A 24,107-nucleotide genomic window follows, 5' to 3' on the forward strand; every position below is an offset into this window, starting at 1 on the left:
TCAGGGCTGCACTGAATGTGTGATAAATATAGAATAACAGTCATGTAGTGCATGCAGCTGGAAACAGGATTTATTCAGTGTGATCACTGGACTGAGAGGAGTATCTGAGAAGCTGACGCTCTCCTCTTTGTCTCTGGTGAAGCCCCTGTGAAGATGTGCAGCAGACAGCAGGATAAATGAAGCCGGCAGTGGGTGTGTGTTGGAACAGCAGAGGCAGGAGACGCTCCCACTGACCTGATACCTGCAGAGTAACACCACCTCACAGTCTGGACGTTCGACCCACCGTGCTTTGTTCACAGCAGTATTCAGATGATCGACACAGAACTGCAACCATACATGCACATTACACTCACACACGCACACACATTAACACACACAGGTATGTACATAGAGATCTGTATTTTCTTTTGAGTGAATGTTTTCTTCCATTCATTAGTTCTTGTACTACTTCCTGAAACTGTGTTCAGCTCTTTGCTGTTGTTCAGTGTGTATGATGGCATCTTACGTGCATCATGTTATTTTATTTTTTGTTTTTATCAAAGTGTATATATTATATATATTTTGTTATTTAAGGAATTTGGCACTCAGATTTTCATTTCATGGCAGCGTCTGGGTCTTGTGCATGTTGATCCGTGTTCCTGGTTCCAGGTGATGTTTAAGGCAGGACGTGTTGTCAGAGACCAAATGATACAGTCATACTGAGAGGGTGTCAGTGTGTTTGACTTTAAGAAAAGGACGAGTAATTTCAGCCCGAATCGATGATCATCAGCAGGTTAATCCCAACACTAATTTGAGCGTCAAAACGACACAACACACTGGCAGCTTCTTTGGAAACTGCTGTCAAGCTCGTGTACTGTTTGTAAATACATGTTTGTACAGACTTGCTAGTGGTGGCCTTGAACTATTACTGAAGGTGAAAAGGTCAAAGGTTAGAGATCTGCTGTGCCTATGTTTTTGAGAATACATCATACACTGAATTTGTTTGTTTGCTGTTTGCTTTGTGTTTCCACTGAGAGCTAGTTGCCTGAAAAGGCGTCCCAGTGTTTTTGCATGTGTGAGTCCAGACAACACACACGCTGCAGATACTGTTTTCCAGTCTGGCTGCAGGCTCTGCGCTTTTTTCCCCCCTCAGGCAGCCACACTTTTTGTTTTTGTAGACTTTGAGAAATTATATGCGAAGACCTGAGATTTGAACATTTAGTTTTCTGGTCAGCATTGTGCCAGACTGATTAAAATAATCTTGGCTTGGCATTACCATTAAACTATCACAAACCTTCAACAAAAATAAATTGCAGACATTAAGATTTCTGTTATGGACTGCCAAACTAAAGCAAGTGCTTTTTTTTCAAACCTTGAAATATCAGTCTACAGTTTGTCATTTTGGAGGAGAACGGCTTGAACAATCTTCAGCAAACCCAGAAGTCTGAAAACTAAACATTACTGATTTTCTGAACATATTTGGAAGACTCTTCTCACAGTGTTTAAAAAACAATATCCAGAAATGATGAGCTGCTTCTCCTCGACTCATTTGTACAATGTAAACAAGAGTTTATGCCTCCATTCTTCTGTACACAGCAACACGTTGATTTGTTTCTTGAAAAATATCTTCAAAGCTTTTTGAAACACCTTCAACGATTTATATTTCAGTAAGTGCTCAACTCTGTTACTCCCATGTAATTATAGTACATGAGGCAGAAACTGTGGCTAACCTTAAACACTCTGTACAAATGCAGTCCGGCTGCCTGATGAGGGAAAAGAGGCAAAAATATTGGTGCGCTCCTTTTTTTGGCCCAGTGTTGTGAATATTGCTCACTGTGTACATCATTGTGAAAAAGATACACTTTGTTGCTGAGAGCGCTACATTGCCCCAATGACTTGCAACATTAACAAAGTAGTGATGTGTTTTCTGTTATCTGCTTTTGGTTTGTGTCTTTTTTTTGTACCACTGAGCTGAAGTTGGAAGAAATATCCAGGTACAGGTTGTCCTCAGGCAATAACTGTCATTATGGTTTAGAAAAGCTGCACGAAGCCATAACGCCGACAGTGTCCTGTGTGCAGTGAAACATTTCTGATTCTGTTTTGTTGCTCTGGATTTTTTTCACTGGTGGGGAAAAAAATGTTGTGTTCTTTCTTTTTCTCTACGTGTGTAAATTGAGTACTGTACATGTGATTCTTTGAGCTTGCATTTTTTTATATTTTTCGCAAGAAAATAAAGCCAAATAAAGTTTCATTTAAAGTTTTCATTTAAAGTGTTATTACTTTTGCAGAGGTATAAGGGAGCTCTGAAGTGAGAGCCCAGAGGCTAAATATGAACCCCAGCAAATGTGAGCTCAGTGTGTTAGCTCTGCACAGTCCCACAGTGAGAAGACAGGAAGGAGTGCAGCCTCCAAACCGCTGTCAGCACGAACTGGAAGTGACTCCAACAGTAGCTCAGATTTCCAGCTGGAGTCTGGAAGGAGGCAGGTCAGAAAACAAAGCTCACATCTGCAATGAATTCAGGCAGCGTTAGCTCATGTAGCTGCGAATCAAATCAGCCATTCTCTCTTCATTTAGTGTAAAGCCTCCAAAGGAGGCGCTGCCACCATGATTACGACTCGGTACTTTGGCTTTGTCTTGCATTTTTGCTGCTTGGATGGATTGCTGCCTGTGACGGGTTTTTTTGAGGGAAAAGCGCAAAAGTACATCATATTTTCTACACTGAAAGTTTGTGCTTTAAGCATTTAGTGTTTATTTAACAGTGGGGGAACAACACATAGGAACCCAGTGAGCTGGTTTGTTTCAGAGGTTCTTAATAGGTTTGATGTCTGAGTGTAAATTCAGAACCCAAATCAGAAATAAATTGTGTGTGATTGGGTGCCTCACAGGAAAAATGCACACTGAACATTTTAAGCACAGTGTTAGTTCAGGCTGTGATGGCTCAGCAGACACCCTTTTACACATCCAATAGGCATCTCTCACACAGATTGCAGTATTTAACCTGCTCAAAGCAAGCTACTTTGCAACCCACATCAGCTCCTCTGTTTCTCAAATACAGTTGAAGATTTAAAACAAACACCTTTTGTCAATCTTAGCCATACTTACGTGATGGCAGAAGATTTATCATGCAATTTTTTCCCCCCATTTATCCCAGAGTTATCCCCGCAGTGTACAACGTTGACAGGTCAACAACAGAGATAAAGCTATTTGCACATGAGCAATGTAGAATCACTACTTAACATAACCCACTAAGTGGATATCTTTAGGAAACTAGAGTACTCAGAACCCCTGGAGACATGAGAAGAAACTGCAAACTCCATGCAGAATGGCCCTGGCCAGATGGTGGATTTAAACCACCCCATGAAGTACAAAAGAAACTGAATGAATGAAATGTGCAGCCGTTGTCATGCATACCTTTATACACATGTAGGCTGCTGGGTATAATGTTACAGGAACGTTTTCTAATGCAAAAAACTGACAAAGCCATATTATAACTTTGTCTAGATAATAAGCAGGAGGCAGGTGTTACTCATGGAAAAAGACTTAAAAATGTTATTTAAGATAAATCTCAGAACCTCGACGAGTAAAACCAAAACTGTCTGCATGCAGAAACAGTGGAACTTGTGTTTAAACATGTGAGAACCTAACTTTTAAAACATGTATTCACCTCCAGTGTCCCATAACTGTAACATAATTCATAGCACAGTGGTCGCAGCTCACCTTTAGATTAATAAGTTGCCTGCAGTGACTCTACAGTCGCCTTCAACTCTGCTGAACCCTTTTTGATCTTTTAATTTGTCGAGTACACTCTCATTAACCTCGCTTCAGGCAGAATTGTTCAGTAATTGAGTCTGATAAAAGCAGACAAACCAAGTTCTCTAGCAGTAAACAAAGGAGAAATAGCAGCTCCTCCTGGAGTTTGTGGAGAACGTTGGCTTTACTTTCAGCATGTAGCCAGAAACACAACCGCTAATGAATGCAGAATAATGCAGCAGTAAATGTTTGGAGACCCACTACGTTTACAAATGTGATGCACTGCAGATGACAGTCTTGCAGCGTACTGTGTCAAGTCTTAAAATTGTTATTGCAGGATCGTTTCATTAGCGTGTCCCATAAAGTTTGATAAATGCAAATAACCTGATGCTCAAACACATTAATAGAGAATCTGTTTGCTTATGTTTAGTGACAAACCACACAGATCAAATGTTAAAGAAAATACAGTTTAATTAAAAATCTTAATGGCTTAGGCATGAAAACATTGTAACACAATGAATGCCGAGGATATTAAAAACACAATAAATAAAATATCTACATAGACAATAATAAAGCAATGAAGACAGTTTTTTTAGTAGGCAAGTTCCTGTTGAGAAGGCTAGTTAACATGAATAAAGCGCACGCACACACTCCTTGTTAATCAGCGGATCAGAACCAACACACCGGCCGAGGTTACCGGCGACACTGAGAGAAAGCGTGTGAGACGGAGGAGCCTCTGGCAGTGATTCAGCAGGACAATGAGCCTTGAGTGCGTCATCACACATCAGGACTACAACAGTCCTGGAGTTAGTGCCATTTAGTCGGTTGCCTTGATACAAAACGCCAAGACTGAGTGAAAACAAAGCTGAGGGGACTGAAGACACATTCGTGGTCTCTGTTCTGGGGCAACTCGAGGAAGATGAGGAGGAGGAGCAGCGCACGCACACGTTTTAAGATTCTTTTGGTTTGGGGCGATTAAAGCTGCAACATTTCTGTGGCATCACAGACAGCCAGAAAACAGCAGGACAACTCCAGGGTATTCTGGGTTCTTAACAGGATTTACTGGGGTTTTTTTCTCCCCCTTAGCATCAGATTTAGAAATTTAGTAACATTTCTTTTCATTTAGTTCCGTTTGAAGTATTAGGTTTTTGCACTGTCTCCAAATCCAGCAGCACATTTATTGGGGGTGGGAGATCCTAGTGTCTGATAATTACGAGAAACATTTTTCAGATAAAGTTCATGTTTAATATAAGTCAATCACCCTTTGCCCTTTCACCCAAATCAGGGTTAAAGTTTGTTATTTTGACTTTAAAAAGTGGAGCTCTCTCTATTCTGAAACACTTTTAAGTCAGTTAAATTTTTTTAATCTAAAAAGGTAAATTTGCATAAACTGTAGTTCTGATATAGTGTTACCATGGTGAAATCAAGAGAGCGCTTGACCTGAAAACAATCTGCAGTAGTTTCCAACACATTTAAATGGTGAATGTGGAGGGGTTATTTTGGCTTGCCTGCTGGCATGTGCAAGTTGTGATGGACAGAAGGCACGTTTACTGTACATGTCGCTGCGGAGGAATGAAAAGGTGACCAGCTGACAGTGAGCTTCCTTTCACTGTCAGGCTCATTTGATTAAACTGGGTTCTTGTCATCTACCTTTAGGACTTGTAAGAACAACAACAAAAATCAGCCTATGGTTTAAATAATATTCATGCAGAAAAACATAAATGTTCCAGATGTTGCAACTCTTTTTGTGTTGTGTTTGGATTCAGATCAGATCACTGTTCTCCTTTAATGTCTTTAATCTGAATCTTTCTTTAGTTTCTTAAGTAGACAAACCAACAGCCCTCATGCAGGTATGACGCTGAATACCACCGATGGGCTCATCTCAGACGCTATAGGTGTGGTGATGCCTGGAAGTGGCAGCTGCTGAATTTTTTGGTCCATTGACAAGAAAATATAACCTGAGAGAAATCCAAACCTTTAAAGGGCTTTTTACGTGTCAATTTGGATATTTTATTGGCGCGTTAAGGACCTAAGGTCTCTGTGCACTGAAAAGCAGCAGTTCATAAAAGTATGTATGGGAAGAGTGTTGATCTCACCAGATGTTTACTTCTTAGCAGCTTTTAAAGAGGAGAAAAGGGGAGTAAAACTACACAGTAGCGTACATGAATCAGCGAAGCTGCACATGGTCACAGCAGGAATTTGGAGAAAGTCCCGTATCGTCAACTCAGACATTTTACAGGAAAGCTAGTATTTGTAATGGATTGCAACACTACAAGTATTACAATCTAAGTTCATCCTTAGTGGTGGTACCAGAGTTTTGGTGTGATGAAGAGCACGCATGCTTGAAATTTTACGCGAAGAAGTTAACGTGTTAGTAAAATTGGAGCAGATTGTTGATTTCTTTGTTTTTTGTACCAAAGTTAAAATAGAAGTCAGAGTCTACGAGTCCCTGTTCAAAGGTTTTGTGACAATTTCAAGCCAATTTATTCTGGGCATTTATTCCCGACCCATATAGGATAAAACAAAACTGATATTTAGTGATTTAAAAATCTGATATCAACAGTTTGTTTTTCTTTCAGCAGCCGAAATAAACAAATTTGTTATGCATAGTCTATACACACACAAATACAGACAATACATGTCATGGATCACTCGTTTACTCTCTCACTCTGCTCAGAACATTCCTGTTGCCAACAGGGAAGTTACAGAGTGCCCTCTGGTGGAAAACTACGAAACATCACGGATAAATCTTTGAAGGGTGTTTCGCTCATCTAGTCTTTTCTTTTTAATTTCCATTTAGTAGCAGTTATATAGTACCAAGAGTGAAATACATCTGCAAATAGCTCAAATCAGCCCCCCAAAAATTGGCTTTCTAAGTTTGAAACTAGTGATCAGGAGCGTGTTTAGTGTTACCACTTGCGCATCTAGAAGCTGGCTATACAACACGTTTATCAGACCACCATCCAATATAAGGTTTGTGCCCCAGCTGCTCTAAATGAACAGTGTTAGTATTTACCGAAATCATCTCCATACCAGTTAATCCACCAGTATAAACAAGCTATTTGATTGAAATTTTATTTTTAATGCTTGAATATAATTATTTTTGTTGTCCATTAATTTGGTTTAAATACAATTTTTTTTTTTTTTTTTAATTAAGATGCCACATACTTATTTTCTTGCATTCTTGCACAGAAAGTTTTTACTGGCTCACTGCTATGCCTGAAAAACATGAATTCTGTTCATTATTAACATTATAACTAATAATACAATTTTGTTTTAAAAAGTTTTTACAAATTTCTAAAACATGTTTTAGAAATTTGTTGGCATTTGTGACAGCTGTAATGTGTTGTAAATTGCTTTGACGGATTAATACAATCCTGAGATTTTTGTTGCCTTTCCCCAACATTCCTCCCATGAAGAGTTTTATGAACTGCAGAGTGACTGAAATCCACAAAATGGTCATACAGGACTGTGGACAGATGGAATTACCGCAGCTACATTCGAGTCATATCCAGAATTTAAAGTTAGAGGACGTAAACGAGCTCATCGAAGAATCAGAAAACAGATTTTAATATCTTAACTATGGTAGCTGTATGTAAATATGCTGCAGGAAACCTAAAAATATAAAGAAAATCCACTCTATGGAATGTCTGTGAGGATGGAGGAAGCGTGTCCTTTAGCATCTGCTCGTTACATATAACCTGGCTTATTACTGAGTACCTGAGTCCACGTGACTTCACCCCACTTTCAGTTTTTTGTTTTTTGCTTTAGGCTTTAGAGTTTGATGTGATTTCCCAGTGAACTGAGTGAAGCTGTTCTAAGAGCTTCTTTCGGTTAATAACTAAGAAACTACGAGCGTAGAGAGAAGCTTTGCGACTAAATAAACCAGCCTTCAGTGTCGGGCCACCTCTAGCGGTGGCAGGAAACGATGGAATTAAAAAGAACTCAAACTCAGCCATTATTAGTACTACGCACACCACAACACATTATGAGAGTACTTAAACATTAAATTTGTTATTTCATCATAGAACTATCACCGAACCTGGAGCTGACAGACGGCAACTGAATTGTGTTCACCTTGTCAGATACCATCGAAAACGGAGCGAGCCACAGCGACGCGTACGACATCGAAGCCCTGCAATACTGCACCGCGACTACACGTTCACATTCATCAGCACGAGCACGACTGCCACACAGTTAATCACCAGTTTCAGACCGTATCGCTACATATTCGTACGCCACGATTTGCAAAGAAGCCAGTAAAAGCACCAGACCGAGCGGCTGCAGGCAGTGGGACGCCCAGTCGGACACGACTATGTGCGGGGTACCTTCGCTGAACAAAGTCTGCACGGCTTTAACACTTAGCTTAATGAGAGCGTGCACGCAGACTGAGGGGAGACACTGCCGCAGCATTTAACTAACTCAGCGAATCACAGCAGGGTCACAGCAAGCCCATTTTAAAGGCTCCGATTCTCCATTTATGCTGTGTTCAGGTCATATCGGACTTACAGTTGACCTCTCACCTTTAAGGCCAAAACCCTCAATCTCCAAATGAATATTACAAGTAAAAGAGATTCTGAGACTGTAATTTCAGCCGCTTGACATTGTCTTTAACAATAGTCCCTCCACCCCACCCCACGTTGCTGTTTTCCCACTACAAATGACTTTGGATGAGATATAACATGGACGCAGCATCATCCCTCAGAGTAAAGCCTTCTGAAAGTACTTGTGGCCCTGCAGGAAAGTGCTTGGTAAATGATAATGGCACAGAGTGGAGAGAGACGAGACAGAGGATGAGCCTGCGCAAAGTGACTATGTGGCGATGTGCGCTGTGGAAGGGATGGAGACAAACTCGCGCAGGATGTTCTTGGCCGTCTCGAGGTTGTTCTGAGCGATCATCAGGGCCTTCTGGATGTCCTGGATGGAGTAGCCTTGGGATATGAGGCATTCAATCTCCCCGTTTAGGGCCAAGCTTCCAGGACCTGAAGGAGGAATAGTCGGAGGTGGAACAGGGGAGGCAGATGAGGAGGGGCCAGGGAGGTCTGGCGGCGGCGGAGGTGGCTCGCGGTTTAACGGACGAGGGCGTCGGTCAGAGTTGGCTCGCCGCGGGAGAGGTTTTGGGGGACGTTCGGGGTCGCCGCCTGCTACAAACATACCTGAAACAAATGAGAGAAAATGAAAGAAAAATAAGAAACGTGATGAGTCAAATACAAAATAAACACGTCAAATACACATTTACATTGACACATGAGCACTGATGAGTAGATGATTTGTGGGAAAAATAATTTAATATTTGCCTTTATAACCAGACATTTGCTAACCTGAAACATCTGAGAAACAGAAACATTTAAGAAGTCCTTAAAAACTGTTAAAAGTATCCGCACTCTGAAAAAACTAAAACACTGGATAAATCATCTGTAACAGTCTGTGAAAGGCAAAGAAACAGCATGTGCCACAGAAATAAAACTTGCAGGAAAAAAGGCCTTTAGGTTATCACTGACATTAAAGTTCTGGCTTCAAAATAACTGTTACCAAGCAAACTGCCAAGCAGTGACACTTGCTCCTAGAATGAATGTGGCTTCCTAACAGAAGGCTGATTGGTCCAAACTACCTGTAGTTCATCTAGAAGCACATAGCTTCAAGCCTGGCACGATGGATTCTGTTGTAACTTTGACCTCATGAATCGCCTGAGCAGTTTCACAAGCTGGCCTGACATGCAGCACTATGTGTTAGAGTATCTATGAAAGCAATTTCCATCACTGACTTCAGTGTGGTTAAAGCAGTAATTTGCTGAAGCCAAAGTTAAACAAGAAGTTTCAAGTTACATTCATGTAGCCTAATTACTTCTCAAATTAATATTCATTTGTCCACCACTACAGAGTCTAACTAAAACTACTTTTCTGTTTGGACTTTTTGATTTTTCTTTAATTGTGATTAGCTTCAATGCCAAAAAAATTGTTTGGCACTTTTTGTTTTATTTCCAGCCTGAGGAAAAATGCTCAATAAAACAACATTAATAGCGTGGACAACAGAGAACTGGATGTCACCGGTTTGTTCGTGCATCATCTTGAAGCCCCAAGCTGAGCATACTGGTGATCACTATTAAAATATAAATCACGCTGTGTTCAGTACGACGTAACTAATGACCACAACTCCCTTTTTGAAACCAGAAATTTCACCACCTGCTGATCATTAGAAATTAAAAAAGGGGGGAGAAAAAAAACAAAACAACAACAAAAAAAAAAAAAAAACCCACACATACTGGGATCTACTGCAGAGTCTATGTTGAGATTACTGAAGGCTGAAGAAGGGCCGCCGATATCTGACAGGGCTCTTCTGGCGGGGGCAGGAGGGACCACTGGTCTGGGAAAGTCATACTCGTAAACATCCTCCACACTGGCCTCCTCCTTTTTGTCCGGCGGAACAGCTGAATGCTGAGGAAGGTCTTGGAGGGGGAAAAAAATGTAAATAAAAATGAGGTTTTACACTGATATTCTTAATTCTGTGATTTCAGTTTATCCACTACTACTAGAACAAATAGTCCGATTACTGTTAGTAATCCACAATGATCAAGCACTTCCCATACACTGAAGTGAGAAACTGAGAACGTTACCCAGCTCAGAGTTCTGTGTCGTCTCCGACGAGCCAGCCTGGGCCTGGATGTTACACATGGATTCGTAAACCTGGGGGTCCTCAGAGTCACTGTCCCCCACCTCACTGCAGGCACACAGCGAGACGGAGAGAGATAGAGGAATCATTTAAAGGGGAACAAACTGTGCTTATTTTCATTTAAAGAATCTTATTCTTGGACTCAAATAGTTTTCCATGATTTTAAATAAATAAATAAATAAATAATGCCATTTATACTTTCAGGCCACCGTCCCCTTAAAGTCAGTTTTCTTCTGATAGGATGCCCCTTGCAAACAGCAGGTTTGAACTGTAGGTGGTTGGGGACAGAGCGGTGTGCCTGGAAAGTCTGCATCCTGAGCCCCTTACACTTAACTCATAATCTGAAATTTTGTCTAGTTACCATGGTAACACTACATGACCAAAATAAACAAAAAGAAAGGAAAAAGTATTAGAAGCAGATTTTGAAAAGGGCCATTGTTGGCGATCCTTTATGCCTGACTCTTACACAAACTAATCCTCACAGAGAAAGTAATATTCTCAATGACTGAATCTACACTTTGTAAGCTAAATCACCAAACCTCTGATCAAAAACTCATCATTTCAGTGTGCTAACATCACAAATAGACCGCTAAACATCTAGCTCTACTTCAAACAAAAATCCACCAATCACACAGAGGTATGAATGCTTCCAAATATTACACATTTTAAGCCTAATTAGTCATGCATGGACCCAGTGAAGGCATCTTTGTAGGCTCACACCACAACTTTCAGCTCTCGAGTTTTAAAATTTAAGCAGATTTCCTATCCATTCGAATTCCCTACATTTTAGACACTTTCATCATTTTAATCAAAGAGACAAGCTGAGATGCAGCTGCCGTCATCTTCAAGCAATGCCCTTTAAATTATTTAAGGAGGTGAAAAACAGCAAGTAAGTGAACGAGAGTTCTGTCTAAGGAATGGGAACCTCGAGAGCACCCTGCTGGACAAAATACACAGCTTCAGATTTGAGGGTTGCATTACTGTGTGTCAGACTATCCCTTTAACTTGTTTATAGACCAACTTCCTCACTTTTCACTCTACGAACTGTTTGAAATTCACTTGTAACCTTTCCCAGCGAGATTTTTCTCTGCAATTCACTATACAATTACATAACCACACACATAAGCACATTTTATTACCTGCCGGAAGGTCTGAGCATGTTTGTTGATCTGCTGGTATTTCCAACAACCCAACATCTATATTTTTCCCTTAAAGACAGCACACCCTGTCCTTTGGACAGGGTGTGCTGTCCAAAAGACAGCACACCCTGGAGCTTCAAGTCATCTGACCTGATCTGGTGTAAAGTTCTTCCTTTTACACTATACATACTCCATTAATAAGATGACAGTGGAACCAACTGTGTCATTTTTATGCTCCCTTTGGGTCTGATTTTCTTTCACTTGTAGTCTAAATCCAGTGTTGTCTATTTTTTTCCTTACACTGTGATACTTTCAATGCTGTTAAGCTGTGTTCTTCTTCTGGTCATTGATTATGTTTGGCCTTTAAAAACTGAGTCAGAATACTAAAACTAATCCAGAAACCTAAAAATATGGGAAATAAATAGCCCACATGTTAAGTGTCAATACGTTCCAGCTGCGGAGAAGCCTTTAGAGGTCATTTTCCTGAAAAACATTCTTCTAATAGAAGCAACTTCATCCCCCTTGCTGTTCCGTTTACCTGATGTCATTGTGGTTGTTTCCCTGGGTTGGTGGTGGGGGCACCAAGGAGCCTGTTATTACCCACGGGGCACCGGAAGCTGGAAGGGATGTGGGACTCATGTACTCATTATCTTCACCGTCTGACGACAGCTTCTCCCCGCTGGACACCGCTGACCCTGGCAACGACCTGAGCAAAGGTAGACATCACAGAGCGTGTTTTTTCTCATCAGTCGTAAATGACAAATTTGAGAAATCCTGAAGGAGACACAAAACGCAAACACACTGACAGTTTTTTTTTTTACTAGTTCTAGAAATATATGAAAGGCATCATTTTGATAGATCAGAACACTGATGTGGCTCTACATTACATCACCAAAACAAATGTTAAGAACGCTGCTGGCAAGGTCGAAGAAAGACTGAAAAATATCCATTCGCTCCTCATCAGTTCTTGTCTCACTACATTATTTCCTGTCTACTACACCTTAGTGCAGCCAGGCAGTACACAGCATTGATCGCCGTCTGCGGTTTGCTCCCCTCTGCGCCGGCTCCGTTGCTCTGAGGGATGGACGACGGGGCCTTCGTTGCAGGGCGTGGCACCATGTAGTTGGCTGCCCAGGCTGGCTGGTCCGGGGTGGAGGGGAGGGGTCTCCTTTGGAGTCTGGATTCCTGGCCGACCAGGGAGGGGCGCTCCGGTGGGGGAGGAGGGGGCAGCTCTCTCAGTGCTGGAGGCAGAGGTAGAGGCTTGTCCCTGTGAGTGGCTACCATCTGGGTCAGAAGACACAGTACAGGATGTTTTTTGTTAGAGATGTGAAGACTCAAGTACACACACACACACACACACACACACATCCTATTTTGGTATTAACAATAATTGTGTTAGCAGGGCTGGCAGCACACTGGAGGTTTAATAAAAAGGCGTGACTATTAATCTTTAAGTCACACGCAAACAATTGAGCAGTTGTGAATACCAACACTTAGCCAATTCACATAATTTCCAGGAATCTGCAGCCACATTAACACATGATTATTTTTGACTATCAAATGGACATCTGACACACACTGTGGTAACTTCAAGGCTTCTAGGAAATATTGACTAAAATATACTTGGGCTCATTACAGCTTTATCTCACAGGCTCTTTTGATCACAACTAAAACTATAAATGCTCTTTTCTAGAGAAGATATTCATTAGATATTTATATCGTTAGCCATTCATATACATTCATTTATTGATATAAAAAGTGAGTTAAAGCTGGTAATAGGAGGTGGTTAGTTTGTGATATTACTCTGACCTAAATGTACTGCTCCTGTAATGAAGTTTGCGTCCCAGCAGCAGGTGTTGGCCTTAACACTTTGCATATGACTTCCATATGATTAAGCAGTTATTACTTCTGGTTCAACTGTATGTTTGCACAGGGCTCTTCTTATAGGCACTATTCAGAGGGAAAATATTTCAGTGACCGGTAAGTCTTGAATGCACCTTTGGCCAATGCAAGTGTTTTTCTAAAAACTATTTTTCCACCCTTTGAATTCTTTTCCACAGCTAGTCGGTCTCAAAGTCTTTTGTCTTTAGTGCACTCAGGCGTGTACTTACTTTGGCTGTGGCTCCCTGACTCAGTGCACTAAGGGAGGCAGAGGACCTCTGCTGTAAGAGGTCCAGTCGCGGAGGCACCGGAGGCAGCTGAGACACTGGAGATGGAGGGCGCTCCACCTGCACACCCACACATTGATTTACAGATTTTGTAGCAGATGAAGTGCTTGTAATATTCCTCAGCGATATTTACACGATAAGGATCACTCAAATCACCTTTCATTCCTTTTCTGATGCTCTGCTTGAACTTGAGCAGGTCATCTTGACCATATCTATTAGCTAAATTTACTGAGTTGTTGTAGCAATTACCTGATTAATTATGTGCATTAATAAGCAATCGAACAGCTGCGTCTAATAAAGAACCCAGTGAGCGTCTAAATATATGTACGTGCTCGTCTTACTTTGGTGCAGGCCAGCCTGCTCATGACAAGTTGCTGGTCTTCCAGCCGATCATCCTCTTCCTCTTCGTTGCCTGCGGCTTCTGCTCTGCTCGACCCCTGGAAACCAGCAAAGGAAGCCCCACTGGCCTTCGGGTGAAAGGGGTCCACTACAATAGGCTCCGTGCCTTTAATCTCACATCGGCAAAACGGGCAGCCCTGACCCTCCGATTCCTGAAATGCACACACACAGAAAGACACAGCAAGGTTAGGAGGTAAAGGTAAAGGAGCAGACTGAAGCTTTCATCATTTGTAAAAGGCTTTGCTTTGATTTAAACCCAAATTACAGCTGCAAGTCTTTTCAAGAATGAAAGCTGAAGGAGGAAACCATGAAAACTACCACAAAAAGAGTCAACCTGGATAGGATGAATTATAATGTAAATAAAACTGAAGATGTCAAATAAATGTTGTACATCAAAGATCTGCAGAAGGAGCACTTCAACAAAAACCATGTCTAAAGAACTCTGCAGTCATGCTGCGATTAATTAATCTGTTAAATTAGCCCGGAGAGCATTTCTGTCGTGAAAGCAGAGTAGTGAGAACAACACGACTGTGCTTGGGAAGACAACGATTATCTTGTTCGTCTGATGTCAACCACAATCAAAATAAATTCCATATAAGGAAGTCTAAAGTCCAAAGTCCATCAAGAATAAACAGCACATCAAATTCATTCACTTAATCACTCACTCATGGCAAACAAGTCCTTTGTGTCACTCTTAGCAAGTCTATGTTCCCAGCCAGTAAAGTCTATTTAATCTTTTATGTTTGAAGAGGAAAAGTTGTTAGTTGTTAGTAACAAGAAGGATTTTATTAAAGGAAGTACAAAAAGAAAGTGCTTCAGCTTCACTGACTGTAAGATCACGTTAATAAAACAATAAAGTTACAGCTACACGTGACCTCGGTGCGTTGGTCCAGTCGTCACCTTGTTGTGTTTTTATCAGCACCCTCGTTAACCTGATCTCACTTTAGATTTATTCTTAGTGCCGATTGGCTGCTGAAGCTTGATGGTTAGTAACTGGAATCTCTGTCCCTCCCCTCTGCCTTTCTGTTGCTACAGGCCTGTTTTTTGATTTTGTTTTTGGTTCTTAGTTAAAAAAGGAAGAAAAAAAGTAGTTTAGGGGTGACGCCTGAAGCAGACAGTCTGGTGTGGTTCGTTCATGGTCTCCTTCCTCTTTTGTTTGTTTGTTTTAGCCGGAGTTCTTTTGCTTCCCTTTGTTTCACACTTTCATTATTAAAACTCAGCAGCACTGTGGGATCTTATGGCTCAAAGAACCGAACGTATAAGTTTGGGGACTGCAACAGTTACACTGAGGAACATGACACGACTCCTCTACTGCAAGAACTACTACTAATAATTTTTTAAAAAAAGAAAAAAGACATTATACTTAAGTTTAAACATGCAGATCAGAGAGTGGAGTAAAACACTTGCAATCTGAAAATGAATCTAAATCAAAGACTTATTATTAATTGACCTATTTAAAAAGGCACCATTGAACACAAAAAACAGAATTTAAAGAAAATTCTACAGCAGGAAAAAGAAGATCCCTGTCAGGATTTATCGAGCTGCTTCAAATCAGTGTAATAAAAGTTTATAGTTTAAATGGAGAGGTGGCAGATAAGGTCATACCTGCCAGGCGGTCAGACACGAGGTGCACATCAGGTGTCTGCACGGCTCGATCTTCACATCCTTGTCGTTCTCTGCACAGATCTTACAAAGCTGGAAAGTAGAGCCCATCTCACAGTAGAGTTCGTACTGCTCCTACACAGAGAAACGAGGGAAAGAGGGAGACCGTTCAACACCGGCTGCTCATGTTACTCTCATCCTGTAGAGATTTATTCCTAAAAATCTGTCATTTTATGCATCTGTATTTGTTCTGTGCATTAAAAACATGCACGCACATGAGAAACAAACCTGAGTAACTTTGATGTGGTCCTGTGGAGACGGTTCACACAACCCTGTCAGGTCTGGGTTCTGTGCACGGCCATCTGGGAAAAGATAGCTGGAGAACCACGGCGCACAGAAACGCAACCAAGTCACGAAAAAAGGGTCAGTTTCAGATTTTATAAATCAACAGTAAGAAACAACAACCTCGCCATGTTTTTACAATTCATCGAGGCTGCCAAACAATTTCTCATTATAAAATCCTTAAAAAACAACAAAACAGGTCTGTTTCTCTGCAGGATGACACAAACTAGTTAATTATACATCGATTGTGACACCATTTTATCCACACTCTCCAACCTGTTCCTCGTAAGGTTTTTTGTTAAATTTTGAGGAACTACTACAAAGACTCCACCCTCCACACTATTAATTCAGTAACCTAAAGTAACATGTACTCAGTAGGCTGAAAGACAATACCCTCCCCTGACAGCTTGCAGTTTAATAGTGCTATAAATCGACACTAAATACTAGTTCATTAACCCTGATGATATGCGACTCACAATCCCTCTCTGTATCCATCAATGAGTGCTTGGAAGAGTGGTTTGTTATGCGGGATGGTCTGCAGGATGTTCCCATCAGCTGTCACATAGCCAATTGCCCACTGGCCCAGCCGAGTGCAGCTCAGCCTGAAGATATAGCTGTGGGAGAGAGTTATTTCAACCAACAGCTACAAACTCCTGCAACAAAATATTTAATACAGTAGGAATTTCCCCCCAAAAGTATTATAGGATATATCTGATCTGTGAGGCCTACCTGCCAGGTTTGTGGATGAACCTGTGCAGTCGAGCCTTCACCTCATCGTAGGTTAAGAAGGCCATATAACCAGGGTGTGTAACAGCCAGGCTGTTCCAGTTCCTTAGAAGAGATGACCATGGCTGCAAGACACAGATTCACAAATGCAAACATTTTATTTATGTTGTGTACATCGGCTGTTTTGAAGTTGAATTCACAACAAAAATCAGGTATGAGACTATAATGCATATAGGACAGAAGATCTGTTTGCAGCAATAAAATTACAAACACCAACTCTGATCGCTGGCAACACTACAGAAAAACATATGCGAGTGGGTTCAGACCCTGCTGCTGCATTTACACAGGAGAGACTAAGCTGGACTCACATTTAAACAAATAAACAAATTTAAGCGTCCTCATGTAATTCACCGCCTTTGCACTTTAATAACATTTTAGTAAACTGTGCAGTTTTACAGTGAACTACTCTGAATGCTTTGTGACGTACCTGAAAGAGCCTTGTAAAGATGTCAAACTCGAAGACAGAGATGTAATCGTTACAGGTGAGGTCGATAGTGGATTTGAGCGCCATGGCCTCCAGACCTGAGCTAATAGGGTGAAACTCATGAAGAGCCTGCCGAAATGTCCTCCATGGCACTATAGTCCTGGGTAGAAGGGAGGGAGAGGAAACAAATGTTTGTTGTGGGAACATTGCCTTTCACTATTAGTTAAGACAGAATTTGGGGTTAAACAGAACCTAAAATGTAATAAAATTGCAGATTTGCTAAGCTAACACCTAGCTAACAAGGCAGCAGACCTTTATAAAGACACAACTCTAAATATATACACAGGTGTATTTTTAGTTGACTAAAGGGGACCTGGTATGCTTTTCCTCAAATACACACACTCAACTGTGACTTTATTAGATACGTGTGTTCAACTACTGATTAATACTAATATCTGAGCATGACAGCAACTCAGTGCATTTATGCATGCAGACACATATGTATATGGTTACTAGGGGTGTGGGAAAAAATCGATACTGTGAAGTATCGTGATATTTTGTTTGCTAATAATGTATCGATACAGGGACAGCAGAAATCGATATTTTGTTACAAAAAAAAGTTTTTGTGGAATGGAACATGCTCTGACTTCAGAGCATGTTGATCCTTTTTCTGAGCAAAAGATTAACTTTTTTTTGGCAGCAATAAACATGACAGTTTACTTATTTTAATTTAAGACATTTTTTATTTTAATTAAGTTTAAAACTTTTTTATTTAATGTAAAATTATATTTTGTTTTCATTTACTTTCAAATTCTTCAGTTGTTGAAGGGGCTGCATAGTTTTCATAAATTGCATAGTTCAGAATAGCTATAATTGTACCAGATGGTTGCATTCAGTTAAGTTGGACTAGACTGTAATACAAACTGTTCAGTTTGTCAGCAATAAAACTGACTGAAATGAGAGAAAGACTGAGTGTGAGACTTTGATATTAGATAAAATGAATATTGATAAAGTTTACCTTTATGTACAGAATCTGAATATCGCAAAATATTTTAAAAAATTGCAATAATATCATATCGTGCATTAAGTATTGTGATAATATCGTATCGTGGGATGTATGGTGATTCCCACCTCTAATGGTTACCACTGCCTGCTTAAGTTCAAACTGAGCAGAATGTGGGAGAAAGAGCGATTAAAGGACTTTGAATGGGACATGCTTGTTGGTGCTGCTCTGAGCATTTCATAAACTGCTGATCTGCTGTGATTTTCCCCCCACAAACATCTCTAACATCTTTTGATAGCTGCTTTCAGTAAAATAACATATCAGGTGATACAGCTCCAATCAAACTGGTTTTCTAAACATGACAGTAAGTAACATCCAAGCAATAGCATTCAAATGGCCTCCAGAGTCCAATAGGGAAACCTGGGTATGTGGCAGCAACCTTATGATCCTGTCATGTCACTATAGACCAAAATCAGCAAGGAATGTTTCCAGCACTTTGTTGAATCAATGCCACAAAAATGAAGGCATCTCTGAAGCAAGGTGCCCCTAATAAAATGGCTGGGATGCTCACAGTCAAAGGTTCAAATCATGAGGTCATCTTACGTAGCCTTAACTCATGACCCCAAAACCCAGACCTCCCACTGCTATAAATGCTCAGTTTCAGCGCTTTTGTTGTGTTTTTTTTACTTTGCGTATGTATGTTGCCCGTGAATGTGACTATGCTAATATGGTAATCTGACTTCTGTTTAAATCTTTTGTTTGCAAGAGGCAGGAAGCAGTAAGTAAGATAAAACTGCTTGTATCAGCCAGAGATGAACTGGAATCGATGGCCAGCATGACATAAATAAGGATTACTGTGAAATATGAGTCATTCGAGCATCACCCAAGAATAAGAATAAAGAGCTGAAACAAAAACTCACTTGTCCCCGAATGACCTTCTCCAGAATTCAGCAGCATCAGCTTTGGTAATCCTGAAGTTGTCACCCTGAAATAGGCCATTGGGGAAGATGGCTTTTAACTCCGCTAGCATGTGACTGAAGATCAGAGACAGCTTGGTAAGGTTTCGCCTAAGTGAGAGAAAAGGAAGAGAGACAATTAAAGGAAACCGTAGCAACAAGTTAGTTACAGGTATCATCAGCCTAATGTCTTTAGTATTCTATAACGCCATGTTCGGTTTTAAATAAAAAGGGGAAGTTACACTTGCATGCACACAGAAATAGAAGTTTTCAGCAGCCAGACACTTTCGAGTACAAAACAATCAGGCGGAATCAAAGATGGTACCACTCGTCTCGTACATTTCCCTCTCCTCTGGCACATTTTATGGATCTACAGTTAATTTTTTTCCTCTTTCTCAACAAACACAATAGTCAACTGGACATTTTCTTCTTCGCTTTTTTCTTTTTCTGCTGTTGAAACAACTGGTGTTATTTTGTTAAATGCATATAAAGCACTTTCTGTAAAATTACTTGTGGCCGGCTGCACCACCTCCCAGATAAACGAACCCCATTCCTGACAACTCAAGTGTCAAATTTATAAAAATATGTCCACTTAGAGCTGAAATGATGAACATAATTGCAGAAGAAGGGAAGCAATGTTGAAAATTGACATTTACACTTGCGTTTGCTTTACATTTGAAGATAACTGGTTTGAGCAGTCTACACGAAACGCTACTTTTCAGAGGAAGTGAGTCCACCCTCATTGGGGTTGAACATAACCAGTGCGGGTGCATAATCTAGTCCAAACTTGTTTTGCTTTTTTAAACAGTAAATCAGTTTAAAAGGAGGCACAAGGTGACACATGACAAAAAACTGAACCAAAAGTCGCAGACGCATACTGAGCACAGCCAGTTGGGCAACGACTTTTTAAAATATATATGTTTATGACATCGTCTGAGCATGACCTCAGCTTTGAAGGTTCAATTAAAAGGCTTTCCGATGACCTATACATGCATTTGCTAATGCCAACACAGCTGTTTGTGTAGAACATCTTACACTTGATAAAAATTCAGTGCGTAAAAGGAAGGATGAACTTTTGCTTAGCAAAGACTTTCTGAGAAGCAGAGGAAGTACACATGATTGCGAAAGTGCAATCACTTCCCTATAAAGTTCACTTTGCTTCATATGGTTTGATTTAATCGCAGCGATGGAAACTTGTAAGAACATTTCGAGAAAAAAGACAAACTTTTTCAATACTTCAAATTAATATTTACAAAAAGATTGCATGTTTAATGTTATAGAGCTTAAATGACATCAGCAATTCCAGTAGTTTTCTAGTCATTTTAAATGCACAGAGTTAGAGATGTGCAAGCATGCCGCTTTTTTTTTTTTAATCTTTTTAATCATCTGATGGAGAAAAAAAAAATAGCACACAAAAAATCTCAGTATGAGTTGTATTTCTTGGGTAGTTTAGAAGGTTTTCATTAAGAACCCATTTTTTATTTTGATTAAAATAAAAATAAAAAAAGTCAGCCAATGCTGACAGCAGACCTTCAGACAAAGGTGGTCCATTAGTGAAGCTTTTATTCTATTTAGGTAACGATCTTTATTAATGTGATCATCAACATCTGTGCTTTCCAACTATTTCATGCCAAAACAGATGCTGTGAAAAAGCTCAGTTCTGTGCTCCATAGGACAGAGACGGTCTCGAATTATCGTACCATCATGAGCTTAAGGGATTATTTTATTGATAGGAAGCCAAGAAAAACAACGATTAGCTCTTTAACTGTGCCATGATTCAGATACTCCCTGCTTCACAGCTTTTGCATCCTGGCTTTCTGCTGGTGCAATATTCCGTTTCCCCCCACAAAGATGAATCGTTTTGACCAGATATAACGTGCGCCTACCTGGGCTGGGAGTTCTCCTCGTACATCCTCTCCTTGGCCTCCTTAAAAAGGCTCATGGTCTGCTTCGTCTTGTTCGTCAAGTTGTCGATGACCACGCGGAAATACTCATTCTCGCCGAGGATCTCTATTTTGCCCTCATACCTGGACAGAATGGTGCGTAAATGCTGGTAGGTATCCGGCAAAAGGTCCAGGATGTAGGGCGGGCTGTTCTTCAACGCCACCTTGGGGTTCTGGCACAGACGTACCACCTGGACAGAGAACGCAACGGCTCAGAGATTTTTTTATTTTTTTTAACTTGCAAACAACGAAAAAACAAAAAACAATAAAACAAACAGGATTAAAACCTTTAGCTGTGGCAATGCGAGATGCTGCAATGTGCATGTTTCACAAAGTTTGTCTAAGTATGGTACTGGAGAAAAGCCTGAGGTCATTTAAATACAGGACTAACCAGTTTAATACTCAGGGCGCTTAAAGAGACCTCACAGATTTCGTGACAGTTTTCCAGCTAGATCATCAGCTATCGCACGCAAGTTTGGATATGGATGTGTCTATAAATTTTAAGCTCATAAAACTGGGTCACGATTTTTGCAATGTGATGTTACTGGACAAAATTGCCATTCTTACAGATGTCATGGTTTGAAGTTTCAGCCAATATTTCCTAATGTTTATGATGATAATGTTCTTGATAAAGTCTTTTCGGTAATCGGAGAATAATGCGGCACAAGCTGTAGATCAAAGTTTGACCAGGAACTGTTTCTTTAATCTGTGACGGACATTTACTACCCGACTAATCACCTGACAACTAAGGTTACTTATCAAATTGCACTCAATTATGCTCCCATACCCACCAAATAACTTCCAATATATTGTGACCATAAACATGAAATGGCTCATAGTACAATAACACGTTGAATACCTAAAATTTGCATCAACTTCACCAGAAACTTAGCTGTCACTATTCATTTAAGTGCATCTTTTCCCCACGTTGCTGTGGACCAACTGTGCATGCAAGTAGGGTTTTGTTTCTTTTTTGCATACATTTGCACACTCACTCTTTATATTAGATCCAGCCCTTCCCCCAAACCCTCGGATTCCTCATTTTGCTACTTTGATGGCAATATATTCCCACAATACAACTTTACAGCAAGGCAGTAAAAATTTTCAGCACCCAGCCCTGAAGCATACCACCCAGGTGTGAAAGCTTTTGACCTCAAACGTGCCATTTACAAGCACAGGTGTAAATGAGTCTGCACAGAACACTGCACATGCATGCCGTGGTTCACTCTCTATTATCTGATGCACTGTTACTTCCTACATCAGCTCACTTGCATTAATATCTTGTGAGCTCTTGTCTCACCATCTCTCTGCACTTCCCGCTCATCTGATTTAGTTATAGCCAACTGCAAAAGAAAGTAAATAGGCTGCAATGACTATAGAGAACCTTGCTTTGCCCCTGCAACATGTACACCTCTTCTTATCCAATACTAAATATAGGGTGTCCTCTTAGGGATATGAATGTGACCTAATTCAGGAGAAATGACCCCAATTAGACAATCAGACACCACTGTACTCCAGTTTTAGGCTTCAGGTTTAGACTGCTTTAAAGGTTATTGTTTAAAATTTAAGCCAAAGCACCTTCCTGTGTGGATGTCCTGGAGGTTATTCATGTCATGCAAAGGGAATTAGTGATGATTCAATATAACCGCAGTTTCACGCTAAGTGAAGGAGCATATGGAAAAGTTGAGCTAAATCTTTTTTCAATATGTGAGAAAAGAAAATCAGTTAAAGTGGCCTTGCATTTGTCTCTGATGTCGAGTTACAGACAAAAAGAAAAAAAAGTCAAGTAAGAAGTTTTTCGTTTACTGTTTCAAACCCCTTTCTTGTAAAGGATTTATTACCGGAAAACCACTGTCAGTACCTTATCCATGAGTTTCCAGCATTTTTCCACCATTTTCTTGTCGACCACTGCGGGCTGGTGAGGCTGGAGAGCTTGCTGGTGAGGCTGAAAGGCGTCCTTCATCAAGCCGATGAGACCGGCGCCCCTTCTCGGATTTCCGGCCATTAATTCGGTCGGTGACCGGGGGTTAGCCCGGGGCTGGGGGTGGGTGGCTGACAACCGAAGATCAGTTCTTGACACGTTTTCAAACAAAACGATCGCTGTCTTCGTGCCCTGCCTGCACTCAACACTGGTAATAATTTGTCATGCAGAGGCTGTCCATGAGCAGAACAAAAAAGGCAGTGTGTACACTGTACGCGATGCAGCTAGCTAACAAGCTACATTTGAAAAGCCACTCAGTTTGATTCCGAGCTCAGGACATGCTCACCGTGTTGCTTAATCTGTCCTCAAAAATAGACCTACCGCCTCCCGGCGACGGCAAGTCAAATCTCCCCCTGAGAAATCAGCCCGGCTTATTATAAACTCGGGGCGTTAATAAGCCACACAGCGCGATTAACAAACAGGTTGAGAAGCGGATCCAGCCAACAGCAAGCCAGCAGCTAAAGTAAACAAGGATGTCCGGCCGTACCTTCAAAGTAAAAGCACGGTCAACAAACACGCAGAACCTGGGAAAATTAAAACTGGCTTAACGTAAATTACCTGTAATAGAGCCAAATAGCCAAAGTTATAATAATTAACTGAAACTAAACTAAGAACTAAATCTAAATGTAAAAAAAAATTAACTCAAAAAAACAAAACAAAACTAGACTATGAGTCAACTGCTTTAAAAAAATGTTTTTACTGTAATATTCAGTTCACTATGATATATTAATTTTCCCTCAATCTTGCACCCCCCATATGCTTTCCACATAATACTAATTAAAGAGACTGAAACAAAAAAAACTAAACTAAAACTAAACATTTTTAGAAAAATAAAAAGCAAAAACGAAACAAGAAAAAATTGAAAATATAAATCAATTATAACTCTGCTAACAGCTAAAATAGCATTTAAATTAAGCTGCTGTTTCAAGTAAATTGCCATTTATTCAAAATCTTTAAAAAATACTG

The 24,107-nt window shown here is 40.5% G+C and overlaps 2 protein-coding genes across 3 annotated transcripts in view; one reads left to right on the forward strand and one right to left on the reverse strand.

Annotated features, from left to right (window-relative positions):
• Window positions 1–2,239, forward strand: part of mcama (melanoma cell adhesion molecule a) — a 62,204-nt gene extending 59,965 nt beyond the window's left edge. For both annotated transcript variants that reach the window (XM_085289701.1, XM_085289700.1), the window contains one exon: window positions 143–2,239. In XM_085289701.1, coding sequence (XP_085145827.1) covers window positions 143–151 — 9 coding nt within the window. In that variant the 3' untranslated portion in view covers window positions 152–2,239. The remainder of the gene's footprint in view (window positions 1–142) is intronic.
• A 1,938-nt stretch (window positions 2,240–4,177) lies between these two features.
• LOC146566166 (E3 ubiquitin-protein ligase CBL-like) lies at window positions 4,178–23,606 on the reverse strand. Its single transcript, XM_085289702.1, has 15 exons — window positions 23,022–23,606; window positions 21,104–21,351; window positions 19,182–19,328; window positions 17,262–17,418; window positions 16,778–16,899; window positions 16,525–16,662; window positions 15,995–16,082; window positions 15,710–15,841; window positions 14,047–14,256; window positions 13,649–13,765; window positions 12,538–12,821; window positions 12,076–12,243; window positions 10,343–10,446; window positions 9,992–10,174; window positions 4,178–8,885 (listed from the first exon to the last, which is right to left on the reverse strand). Exons 1-15 carry the CDS (start codon window positions 23,163–23,165, stop codon window positions 8,542–8,544), a joined length of 2,586 nt encoding a protein of 861 aa, XP_085145828.1. The 5' UTR covers window positions 23,166–23,606; the 3' UTR covers window positions 4,178–8,541.
• Window positions 23,607–24,107: the final 501 nt, after the last annotated feature.

The sequence above is a fragment of the Mchenga conophoros genome, linkage group LG10, assembly GCF_057382185.1.
Source record: "Mchenga conophoros isolate Kocher_MC1m ecotype Shallow Benthic linkage group LG10, M_conophoros_male_GT1.1, whole genome shotgun sequence".
Classification (NCBI taxonomy): domain Eukaryota; kingdom Metazoa; phylum Chordata; class Actinopteri; order Cichliformes; family Cichlidae; genus Mchenga; species Mchenga conophoros.